At 48.3% G+C, this 13,043-nt stretch overlaps 1 protein-coding gene across 1 annotated transcript in view; it reads left to right on the top strand.

Annotated features, from left to right (window-relative positions):
- The window catches only part of GFPT2 (glutamine-fructose-6-phosphate transaminase 2), a 47,733-nt gene that overhangs the window by 15,819 nt on the left and 18,871 nt on the right, over positions 1-13,043 (top strand). Inside the window, exons 3-9 of the mRNA XM_017517296.1 lie at positions 83-181; positions 1,058-1,183; positions 5,302-5,360; positions 6,003-6,137; positions 8,265-8,326; positions 11,714-11,793; positions 12,310-12,427. Coding sequence (XP_017372785.1) covers positions 83-181; positions 1,058-1,183; positions 5,302-5,360; positions 6,003-6,137; positions 8,265-8,326; positions 11,714-11,793; positions 12,310-12,427 — 679 coding nt within the window. The remainder of the gene's footprint in view (positions 1-82; positions 182-1,057; positions 1,184-5,301; positions 5,361-6,002; positions 6,138-8,264; positions 8,327-11,713; positions 11,794-12,309; positions 12,428-13,043) is intronic.

Raw genomic sequence — 13,043 nt, 5'->3', positions numbered from 1 at the left:
GCCCTGACCCTGCAGAGCACCTGTGCCAGGTATGTGAGACAAAGCTTAAGTCCCAAAATAACAAAAAATATCTACATCACAGGTGTGGCAATCGATGGGAACAATCATGAAGTCAAAGAGAGACACATTCAGCTGGTCAAGAAAAGGGGCAAAGTTAAAGCTCTGGATGAAGAACTTTACAGTAAGTGGAAGACCTCTGAGTCGGAGGAGCGAGTGCAGCACGAGCCTCTTTATAGGATTGTATTCCAAAAGTATGGGAGACCAAAAGTCTTCACTTGTCCCAGTTCAGATAAACAGAAGAAGTGTTAAGCCCATGCTGTAAAACTGTGCTTTACAGGGTGTGGGATGGTTTATTTTAGGTGGTAGCAGCACATGGGTAATTTTTTTTTTTTTTTTTTTTTTTGAGACGGAGTCTCACTCTGTTGTGCAGGCTTGAGTGCAGTGGTGCGATCTTGGCTTACTGCAACCTCCGCCTCCCAGGTTCAAGTGATTCTCCTGCCTCAGCCTCCTGAGTAGCTGGGATTACAGGTACCTGCCACCATGCCCAGCTTATTTTTTGTATTTTTAGTAGAGACGGGGTTTCCCCATGATAGCCAGGATGGTCTCGATCTCCTGACCTCATGATCTGCCTGCCTCAGCCTCCCAAAGTGCTGGGATAACTAACAGGCGTCAGCTACCACGCCGGTCCAGATAATTTTTTTTAAGTGTTAATAGTTACATGCAGTAGTTATTTTAATTATTCTGGCAAATGATACTGCTTTTCTATTTGTAGTAGGGATATAATCATTTTCTTTTTAAAATAAGTTTATTTCTGTGAAGAAGTGAGCTAAATTACAGAGAAGTAGTAAATAATCCTCAGCACAGGTGGTTTGTGGGCCAGCCCAGACTCCCGTGGTGGGACCTGTCATACCTCACCCCAGGAGTCCGGGGTGCAACACCAGGAAGAGCACCTACCTGGTGGGTAATGTGACTCGGTGTGACGACATCAGGTCGACTTCACAGTCCCAGGTCAAGGATTGTTGTTAAAGTGCAGCAAACTGATTTTCCTTTCATTTAGAACAAGACAGCATGGACTTAAAAGTGGAGTTTGAAACACACTTCGGCATTGCCCACACTCGCTGGGCCACCCACGGGGTCCCCAGTGCTGTCAACAGCCACCCCCAGCGCTCGGACAAAGGCAACGGTACGTGGCATGCTTCCCCGTCCCCATGGTTCCACCTCACCCTGAGCTGTGTCAGGGCCAATCCCTACCAGAGCAAGTTCCACGCCCTCCTGTAACTGACTGCTCAGCCTGCTTCACCTTCCCAAGAGAATGCAGATGTCCCATATTCCAGAGCTCTGCTGGTGGCCTCAGGAGGCAGGCAGCCTGGTCCCAGAGTGGTGCTGGTCTCCCGAGAATGCGCAGGAAAATGATGGCACTTAAAACCAGGAGAGCTGCTGGCTCCATGGAACCCAGCCCATGAGTGGGATGAGGCCGCGTGAGGGACTAAGGGGCCTGGGCACTGTTCCTCCCCAAGAGATGGAAATGTTCCCCAAGGCTGTGCCCTTCAGGGAAGGATGGGTTCTGTCCTCATGCAGCTAAACCAACCTCTTCCCCGCAGAGTGGTCCAGGTGAGGGCAGGGGCTGTACTGGTCTTGGTTGGTGTCTGAAGCACCATGGGCCCCAGCAGGAGACCTTTGCAGCCAGGGACTTAAGGTTTGGAGAAGTAGGGGCTGCAGCCAGAAGCCCAAGGGCTCTTCCCAAGTGGAGAGCCCCCAGCTCAGCTTGCTTCATGTTTTTAAAAATTGAGAATCACGGTGCATGAAATTCCAGACTCCTGGCATCCCTTGAAAAACTGGAGGATCTGGAAACACTGAGCTGATGGTGCCTCGGAGCTCCACAGATTGGCAACAGGCCAAGGTTGCTGTGACTGCTGTCCTCAGTGGGTTTCAGTCTCTTCTGTTCTCCCGGTCACCTCCTCAGGTCAGCTCACAGGTCCGTGTCACTTGCCTGGATCCCCAGGACAGCTCTCCATGAACGATTCTTTTAAATGACACCCTTGTCCCCTCTCATGGGGGAAAGACTGGTAGGTCTGCAGCTCCTGGTGGCAGCTCTCAGAGGTCTGTGGTCAGCCCCCAGGGCGCTGGGCCTCCTGCAGTGGGATGCAGTGGGCATGGAGCAGTGGGAGAGAGGATGTAATCCCTGTCTCCTCCCAGGCCTTCAAGGGCAGGCAGGAGTCTAGGATATAATCTGGGCCTTCCAGGGTGAGGCCTGCACTGGTCTTAAGCCCCTGATGCCCCCAACCTGGACATGCCAGGGAAGGGTGTATAGCAAAGAGAGTGATTTCTGGAGTCAGCCAGACCCCTCGCCCCAAGACATCCTCTGGCATAGTGTAAGTTCTTGCCAAGCCTAATGTTAGATAGGACCAAATACATCAGAGCAGTTACTGGGGGCTTACTAGGAGGCACTAAGCCTTGACACTTGACAAGTCCCACTGCAGTTAATCCTTGTGGAAGTCAGGCCACGGGAGCCCAGCACCACCCTGCTTGGTGTCCCCTGCTCACTGCAGATGTAACGGGGGGATGAGCAGGTACCCCCACCACCAACAGAAAGTACGGTGGTGCAGCTTCTCTCCAAAGCATTCTATAGGGCTTCACCAGCTCACCCTGCCCAATTTGGAAGGGAAGGCGTCCCCCAGAGAATGAAAGGAGAGCTCCACCCACCCTGCACAGCAGAGTAGCTTGGTAGTAGCACAGTAGTCAGGGCTACTCATATATCCATGTGTCTGAGTCTTGAGGGAGTGAGGTTTTTGCTGGTGCCAGTTCCTTGGGTCTGGCCCATGCCTTGAACCACAGGGCATTACATGACTGAAGCACATACCCTGTATCCAGGAGGAGGACAGCAGATCCCATGGTGCTGAGGACCTAGAATGTACATCTGGCCAGAGCCCAGGTCAGATGCAGAAGCTGGTCCCTGGAGTAGTCATGCTGGCTGAGAAAACACTGCACCTAGACCATGTGCCCTGAGATGTTGCCACCTCAGCCACAGCCTCCTGCTCTCCCAAGTGACAAAATGAACCTTATCAGAAAACCCCCCACTTCAGTGCAGACAATGATTCTGACTATGTCCCCAAAGCAGGGAGGCTCCAAGAAGACCCACCCACACCCAAACTTGGACACTCTAGCCATGACTCAGGATGAGTAATTCAAAAGAACAGGGCAATAAGCAAAGATTCATAAAATTTCATGAACAGCTCAGCAGTGATAGCTGAAGAGCATGCTTTGAAGGAAGTCTGAACACCCAGCAACTACACTGCACAAGGATATTACACAAAGATTTTGCACAGACAACATGGATTCTAGAAAACAAGTTAATGATAGGATCATAGAGAGATAAAAGAAAATGTGACAGAATTAAGAGATAAGAGGATAGTGTAAAGAAACTGTATCACCCTAGATATGAAAAAAATGGGGAAGGGGAGCCAGTTAATACGGATCCAACATATGGGTAACTGGTGTGCACAAGAAGCAATCAGAGCACAGAGAAGCGTGCACAGAAGTGGTCAGCATGTCTGTTGAAACCGGGCTTTTCTTATTCAAGCCCTCCCATTTTTGGGTGTAAGCTCACAAAACAAATAATATGATTTTTCTTTTAGTAGAGGAAACCATGGTGAGAATAAAGAAAAAGGATAGTAGAAAAGGTTTTAAAAGATGCTGTAGGAGAAATCTTTGCTCAACTGAAGGAAAACTTGAATTGGAGATCCCAAGAAGGGATCAAAAATAGTCAGTAGGTGGGGAGCAATGGCTCATGTCTACAATCCCAGCACTTTGGGAGACGGAGGCGGCGTGGGGGGGGGGTCTCCTGAGGTCAAGAGTTCGAGACCAGCCTAACCAACACGTGGAAACCCTGTCTCTACTTAAAAAATGCAAAAAATAGCCAGGCATTGTAGCACGCACCTGAAATCCCAGCTACTCAGGAGGCTGAGGCAGGAGCATCACTTGAACCCAGAGAGGCAGCGGTTGTGGTGAGCCGAGATCACATCACTGCACTCTAGCCTGGGTGACAGAGCGAGACTGTCTCAGAATAATAATAATAAATAAGACTTCACAGTGATGCTTTGAAAAAAATAATTGTCAATATTTATGAAGTGCATCCAACATCTAGATACCTCCTGGTGGAATTATTGAACCTCAAGGGCAATAGGGAATCTTTCTGTCCTCTAGGAGCTGAGGGAAGGGGGGCTACTTGGCCAGAAAAATTCTCAGGCTGGCCTTGGACCTTTCCCTTAAGGCACTCATGCACACGCTATTCATTGAGAAAATGCAGTGGGGTGGAGGCAGACACATCCCTCACTGCACCCCAGGGTCAGCGGGGTGCCACCTGTACAGGAAGCCGCCCACATGAGCAGGATGTGTGGCAGGCCTGGGGGAGGTGGGAGAAGCTGCAGCCAGCAGATCCTGCTGTGCAGGAATGTGGCTGAGCCTAGGGATGCCAGAACTTCTGGGATTTTTCCCCTAAGAAAACCAAGATTTTAAAGTGAACACTCAGAATTTTAAAAACTCAAATATTGGGCCAAGTGTGGTGGCTCATGCCTGTAATCCCAGCACTTTGGGAGGCCAAGGCAGGCATATCACAAGGTCAGGAGTTCGAGACGAGCCTAGCCAATATGGTGAAACCCCATCTCTACTGAAAATACAAAAATTACCTGGGTGTGGTGGCGGGTACCTGTAGTCTCAGCTACTTAGGAGGCTGAGGCAGGAGAATCACTTGAACCCAGGAGGTGGAGGTTGCAGTGAGCTGAGATCACGCTACTGCACTCCAACCTGGGCAACAGAGCAAGACTCTTGTCTCAAAAACCCCACAAATATTTTTACAACACAGTGTGGATCAAACAAAGCATGTGGTTGGACTGTCAGTTGGGAATGCCTAAAGTCAGTTGGGAATGCCTGGAATCATTTCTGGAATGAAGGGTTCATCATCCCCACTGGACATGAACCCCAAAACCTGTTTGATATTACAGTAGCACACAGGGGAGAGCTCTCTGCATGGTCAGGCTGGTGGTTGCTGGTCACTGAAAGAGGGATGTGTATTTCCTAGGATTCACATTGTAGTAGCTGCTGCAGTCTAGACATCAGTGCTAATCCCTGTTTCCATTGTAGTAGCTACCAGTAGATATCAGTGCTAATCACTGCAAACAAAGTGCACTTAAGTCTTTATGGGCCTGGAGTTTGCAGAGAGTTCTCAAGCCTTGAAATCATCTCTCTTCGCATCTGACTTGAACTTCCTTCTCAATAGCATTTCTCTCTTAACTTTTCTTTCAGAATTTGTTGTCATCCATAATGGGATCATCACAAATTACAAAGATCTGAGGAAATTTCTGGTAAGATGCTTCCCCTAGGTAATGTCTCAGTTCCATGGTATTGGTCTCCCCGGAAACTTTCCAACCAGCTCATTTCCTCACGGAAACCAGCGTGGGAACTGAGACCCACACTCAGCCACGTCACCATGTTAAGCAGAAACTTCTGCCTTGGCTGAGCCAGGCCCTGCAGATCTTGTTTGAGGAGATATCAGGGCATTAGTGTTTATCTCAAGGGGCGCTGCAGATTCCCAGAATCAAACTAACAGGAACTTAGTTTTATTAAAGTGTCTGCATTATATAACACAGCCTCGGAGTTGGGGTGGGAAGTCAGACAGTGTCTAAAATTTGAAAGGCTTTGTGGTGATGGTTGGGATGTGGGTGGATTTGACTCAACGTATTTTATCATTTTGACTGCTGTTATTTTGCAATGTCTAGATTAGTGGCAAGGGCGAGCTTCTGAGGTGGGATGATCTCAGGGCATCCTGGAATGACTCAGAGGTGTTTGGCTGTGTGATGCTGGCAAACATTTTTTGTCTCTTCCCAGTTTTCCTTGTTCTTGACTTAAGTCACTCCAAGCACAGATCATCAGGGAGGAGAGGGAGCTGGCCAAGCAGGCGTTGCACAATGACCACTCTCTCACACTATGTCGACTGCATATTTCAGGAAAGCAAAGGCTACGAGTTTGAGTCAGAAACAGATACAGAGACCATTGCCAAGCTGATTAAATATGTGTTCGACAACAGAGAAACTGAGGACATTACGTTTTCAACATTGGTCGAGAGAGTCATTCAGCAGTTGGTGAGTTACAAATCCCATCTGTCTAACTCATTCCTTCATTTTTTCTTTAAAAACATTTTTTTCAGGCAGCAAATGGCAAGGAATCCTTTATTTTTTGTAAGCCCTTATTAGACAAACTTGCACACAGTCCTGAGGATAAAAGACAGCTCATTTACAGTGTCTGGTCTTAAGATATTACACTCTTGTAGACCTGGAAGACATTCTGTGGTTTGGTTCATCAACATCAAATAGAAAGTGCCCTGCTTCATTCTGACACTTCTAAAATTGTGAGTGGCATTAGAGTCTATGACTTCTTACAACGTACACATGAACTTGGTGGTGGTGTGCAGGAGAGGGCTGTGGTACCAAGGGAGGATGTCATTTTGCGTTTTTTTTTGTTGTTGTTGTTCTTATTTTTGTTTTTGAGACGGACAGAATCTCACTCTGTCACACAGGCTGGAGTGCAGTGGTGCAATCTTGACTTAGTGTAACTTCTGCCTCCCAGGTTCAAGCAATTCTCCTGCCTCAGCCTCCCAAGTAGCTGGGAGTACAGGCATGCACCACCATGCCCAGCTAATTTTTGTATTTTTAGTAGAGACATGGTTTCACCATGTTGACCAGACTGGTTTCGAACTCCTAACCTCAAGTGATCCACCTGCCTTGGCCTCCCAAGTGCTGGGATTACAGGCATGAGCCACCATACCCAGCCTGTTTTTGTGATAGCCCTATCAGAGCATGTCTGTATGTGGAACAGAATGGCCCAAAAGAGGGAGAGAAGGAGAGAGATCGGTGACATCCCAGAGGACAGAGCCCAGGGATCTGAAGTCCCTGAGAAGGGAGCACACACTGGGGGTATTGTCCAAGGGGAGGCCCCCACACTGAGTAGGAGGTACAGCAGACACAGGCCCATGTGGGGCAAGGGAGGAGGAGAGGGCTCCAGGCCTCTCAGAGCCCATCCTCCCAGGCGGCAATGCCACCCAGTAGCTCCTCCAGGGCCATGGCAGCCTGGACACTGGCCTGGAGCCCAGAACATCTGGCAGGCACCACCTTGTGGTTTAAAATATATTATTCTTGAGCAGGTGTTTTCAGGGTCTGATTTAAAAAGTAAGTCTACTATTGAAACCCTTTTTGTCCTCTAACTCCTGTTTTTGGAGGTCCATCATTTAGAGGATGTGTTTATAAATAACAGCTTATCCCACACTTAATGCACTGGGTAATGTACATTGAGCCAGTTAGGTATTATAGCATGCTGTTTTTTCTTTTCCATTTTTATTTTGAAATTTTAGAAATACCTCTCTCATAATGACACTTAAACTTAAGACTTTTCCTGTCTGGGAGAGTACAGGGCTCTTTTTGGCAGAGAGTGAGCAGCGTTTTTTTTGTTGTTGTTGTTGACAAAAGCAGCAGGGTCTGCCTGAAGCCCCCTGGTTTGGGGCAGTTTGAAAGCCCTGCTGAGGCCTGGGGATGCCAACTCAGGTTTCTCTGGCCTTGCAGCTGAGTTGGCAACCTAGACCCGACATGCTGACCACACAGGCCTGGGGCTGCCCGCAGCTCCCACACTTGGAGGATGGCATGTCGAAATTCAGATTTGCAGCTGTTTATATATAACTGAGCTTGGCTAGGGTTGTGGTAAATTAATACAGGCAAGACCTAGGGGAGAATTTTGCACCAAGAATTTAAGTAGAAAAAGCATCTGGAGTCTTGTGTTGGAACTGGATTCTAGTTCTGGCTTTCCACAAACCAACCACATGTTGAGCTAAAGTGCAGTTCACAGGGGCTTGCTGAGTAGGTGCGGTCCCTGAGCAGGGCAGGGCAGCCTGGTCCCAGCTATCATTTCCTGTGTCTCTTACTGCCCCTGTCCACCCAGCCGGCACCCCGCCAGGCTCCCTGTGGGCCTGGGCAAGCGTGCTGCACATTGCTCACTGTGGAATTCACACATTTTGGTCTGTGGTACTTCCTGTGACACCGTCTGTTTTGCTTTCCCTCATGACATTACCCCAAATGCACTGTTCCTGCACTCAGCTCCCTGAGGGACCCCAGGACCTCCCACCAGGAAGAGGGGCCCAGGGAGACCCATCTGGGGTGTGGCCAGGCAGCAGCAGCATGGCTGATGGAATGAGTTGACTCTCACTGTTTATGTGTTTTCAGGAAGGTGCATTCGCGTTGGTTTTCAAGAGCATCCACTACCCAGGAGAAGCTGTTGCCACACGGTAAGGCAAAGCACACTGGCATTTACCATAAGAAAGAAATAAAATAGTGGCTGGGGGCGGTGGCTCAAGCCTGTAATCCCAGAATTTTTGGAGGCCAAGGTGGGCAGATCATGTGGTCAGGAGATCGAGACCATCCTGGCCAACATGGTGAAGCCCAGTCTCTACTAAAAATACAAAAATTAGCTGGGCATGGTGGCACGTGCTTGTAATCCCAGGTACTTGGGAGGCTGAGGCAGGAGAATTGCTTGAACCAGGGAGTGGGAGGTTGCAGTGAGCTGAGATCGCACCACTGCACTCCAGCCTGGTAACAGCAAGACTCCATCTCAAAAAAAAAAAAAAGAAAACAAGAAAAGAAAAGAAAATCACATAGCTGGAGAGAGAAGGGAGAGATAGGGCCTCTGGCACACTGGTATCTAAAGGACAACTGTGGCTCAGCCCGGGGGACTGCACCCCACTATCTCTATGGCCGGTGGTGCTACACTTCTGAATTTTTTAAAAAAGAAACCAGAAAGTTGGATTTTTATTTGAAATCTCCAGATTTTCAGAGGTAGGCAACAAATTCCAGTTATAAGTAAACTTGTACAGATGGGGCAGATCCAGGTTTTGTGGGGCTTGAAGCCTGTACAATACGGGGCCCCCCTTTAAGAAAAAGCATGCAAAATTATGAACACAAAACTAGGAAGCAAAGTGAATACTGATTTGAATTCAGTACAGAAGAGGCCTTGAAGGCTCAGAGCTGAAGCTTCACCTTCACAAAGGAGCATCCCAGAAATCAACTTAGAGGCCTGGTTCAGCCCATGTGTCCCTCTATTATGGTGGGCCCCCAGTGCTGTGCGGATTTATAGAAGGAGATTAAGTACCATCCTCTTTATATTCAAATGGGTGATCATCCATCCATCCACCCACCCATCCATCCATCCATCCATCTAACCATGTAACAAATATGTGCCGTGCACTTACTGTGTGCTGGGCCCTAAGGACTTAGTGACATCTGACCTGGTCCCTGCCTTGAAGGGCTAAACAGATGTGCAGAAGGGCAGAGGATGGTGATGCCCTATGCCGGGCCCCAGCACAGGACATCACCTTACCTGGCAGAGGGGCAGTGGTGGGTAGCCCTAAGCAGGAGGCTGCCTGGGGCAGGCAGGCAGTGGGGAGGAGCCAGCATGAGCAAAGGCAAGGGGTCCAGAGGTAGTGGGACCTCCCAGGATCCCTGTTGGCAAGGTGGGGGTATCGTGCAAGGGCATTGGTGGGACGGAGGCATCCAGGCTCAGTGTGTGCTTACTGACACCTGCTGTGTGCCAGGCATGGGAGCCAGTGGTGAGCAAGGTGGTGTGGACACTGCTCTTGGGCCTCAAAGGCTGCAGGGAGTGGAGAAGCAGACAAGGCCGGCTCCATATGGCCTCAGTGCCCTGCGGGCTGCAGGCTTCATTCTGAAGCTTCAGGGGAGACATCTAGAATGAATCTGTGTCTTTGAGAGACTGGGCCAGAGAGGGTGAGGCTATCTCTCCCAGACTGTCATAGTATCTCGGCAGGAAATAGCAGGAATTTATCATGATTTTTAAAATCTTTTCTAAGACTGGAACTAATTTGCCATTTGGAATTTAATTCCTTCAGTTCATAGAATTATAAAATACCAGTTGGTTCCTATCAAATTAAGAAGCCCTTTTTAAAATCTAATTTTATCATGATGTTACTGTTTTAAATGAGCTCAGAAGAAAGCAGCGTGAAGAAGCAATAAAGCTTTATTTTTTAAAATTGCTTATAACTGAGGGCTCTATAACCTCCAGGACAATCTTTAGGTTGTCTTGGGAGAATTATACGTCTCAAGGTCTAGAGAAACCGCAGAGCTCAATCTACAGCAATAAAATTTGGGGGAGTCATTTGCCAAGAAAATTAGATAACCATGTACTTTCTCACTGCCATTATTATAAACTGTTTGTGCTAGGTCCCCACTGGACCCAGAACTGCGTCTCAGATTTGCTTTACACAATAAATGATTGAAATATTCAAGGTGTTCATAGCACCTTCCTCAAAGCCCCAGGCTTTGTCCCCTGCTTTGAGAAGTCATAAGTGGGATCCAAACAGGACAACATGACTGGAAAGCAAGGTCTGTTATTGTTGAAGAAAAATTTAGGAACTGCAATGAGTCAGGCTAACAGACCATGGATATATGTGGGCTGGATTCAAGCTGATGAACAAGTACTTAATTAGTTTCATTGATCTAGCAAGAAATTGCTTAAGGTAAAATGTCACCCAGTTGTATTCTAATTCATGTGTTTGAAACAGCTCTCTTAAATTGTCTTATTACAGTGTTCGTCTGTGTTTTCTTCTTATTAATAAATTAATGTGCAGAGGCAGAATGGCACACATCCTTTATTAACTACTACAATTTTACCTGCCTGGGTTCTAAGAACTGCAGGTTTAGAACGCATGCATTACCAGAGTGAGACGCTTATTTCTGTGCACACCTATGGTAAATTTTATTTGCACACTGTAATTTATAAGAATGAGCAAAGGATCAGATTCTGGAGGCAAGATGTGATTAAAATCATGAGATCTTAATCACATTCACCACTAGAAGTTGTAAATAGAAGGAAATATCCTAAAGGCTCTTTCCTGAAGATTCCCTGCCGAGGTACTCAGAGAGCCGGTCTCCAGTGGCTGAAACAGAGACCCTGGAAAGGAGGCCTGAGTGAGGGCCCTTCACCTTAGCCAGCTGTAGACTTCCCAAGATTTTGCTTGTGACAATCACTGTCCCCTTTATGATGAAGTCTACCTGGTACAGGGTGAAGATTCTAAACTTCATCCACGGGGTGTCACTCAGGCAGAGACAAAAACTACCCAGGGAATTGCCATATGTCACCTACAAAGTAGAGAATATACAAAAGTCAATCAGTCTAGTGCCCACTAATGCCAGAGAACTGGGCTAGGGGAAGGGAAGGAACAACAGGGGGTCTTTGGGCAGATGGTGGGTGCAGAGCCCTATCGTTGTAGAGATGTGCTGCCGCCGAGGGTGGGTGGAGACCCCAAGTGCACCTGCGCCCCACCAGCACCTCCTCCACTGCTGAACACTCAGCCTCTGCCGTCTAACCATGTGGGTTGGTCATGTGTGGAGACTCAACTGTACTGGAGAAGGCCTGGCCTGGGAGGGCAGGGGTGGGAAACGTTACCAGGCTTACTGGGTAGGTGAGTGATGCCAAGTCAGGGTCCTGGGACTCAGGACGTGGCCATTTGGTCCTGTGCTCCAGACATCCATCCTGTGGGACCTAAACAGGATCCTCCATCCCTGGGAAAGGGCTAGATTTGGGAATCCCACCTCAGTTGCTGAGCAGACACCCAGCCCTGGGCGTCAAAGGCGATGGGTAACTGGATGCCTCCTCCCTACAGGAGAGGCAGCCCCCTGCTCATCGGAGTCCGCAGCAAATACAAGCTCTCTACAGAACAGATCCCCATCTTATACAGGACGTGTAAGTTTCTCAAGAAGGACTGGAACAGCGCAGCTGCTGCCCGGCGTCGCAGGACTCAGCAGCTGCTCTGGCACGGTCAGCTCCCCTCCGAGGCAAGGATGTCCCACTCTGAGCCAGACCCAACGGGCGCACAGCTCCAGGTCTAAAAGGTTTTCGTGCAACTGAGACTTGGCTCCGTTATTTTTTTAAGCTTTTTATTATGGACATGAATGTATCATGATTTTGTATATTGTCAAACATAGACAAAAGTGCCGTTGTATAATGGCAACTGTGCCTTGATTTGAGTGCTTCTTTGGTTTGTTTTTGTTTGCATTCCTCTCACACTGTAGCCATTTAAATGCTTTTGCAGTCGTACTGTGCTATTTGGGGATCTTTTACAGGATTTGGCTGACGCAGCCAAAGCTAAAAATTATAAATTTCTCCCACATATATTCAGAGGGGAAATTGGTTCCCTGCTGCATGTTATGCAAACAAAATATCCCAGTGGGATTTGCAACTCATTCCTCCACTTGCTAGGCACTCTGGAGAATGTGAAGAATATCTGTAAGACACGGATGAAGAGGCTGGACAGCTCCGCCTGCCTGCATGCTGTAGGTGACAAGGCCGTGGAATTCTTCTTTGCTTCTGATGCAAGGTAACTGAGCCTTCTTCTCTTCACTTCCTGGGATTATGTAATCAAAGAATGCTTGTCTAAACACTGCAGGTTCTTACTCATCCTTCCATATGAGCTGTCGTGGCTCAGCAAGTCGCAGGGCCAGAGCAGAGTTCAGCCGTCCCTGGCCCTGGGCCTGGAGTCCTTGTCCTAGGAGCACCTGCGTGACTGTGGCGGGTAGCCCTGGTGGCCAAAGGCCAGATGCACTGGTGGGCACAATGCTTTGAGCCTGCACAAAATAAATGGGTTAGTTGCCAATGTTGGAAAATTGGGAGATTTCACAGGAAAATCTGGATCTCTAGCTTCTCTGGAAGAATTAGCTGATCTGGGTACACTGTGCTACCCTCTCTCAGGCAGCAGGTGTCTGGATCTGCTCAAAGCCTGCTCCCTTTAGATGGGTCAAATGTCTCCACACCTCAGTCCCTCCCACGCCTCTCCCTTCCTTTGCCTGATGTGGGACCATTTGTGAAAGACACAGCCAAGATGTAGGGAGTATTTCATTTGATTCTAAAGTCCATATTCTCATCAGTCCACCAAATAATGATTTTGAAGAGACAGAGAGAGAGAGAGAGAGAGAGAGAGAGAGAGAGAGAGAGGA

The sequence above is a fragment of the Cebus imitator genome, unplaced genomic scaffold (genome assembly GCF_001604975.1).
Source record: "Cebus imitator isolate Cc_AM_T3 unplaced genomic scaffold, Cebus_imitator-1.0 Scaffold625, whole genome shotgun sequence".
Classification (NCBI taxonomy): domain Eukaryota; kingdom Metazoa; phylum Chordata; class Mammalia; order Primates; family Cebidae; genus Cebus; species Cebus imitator.
This window is presented reverse-complemented; position numbering and strand designations above follow the sequence as displayed.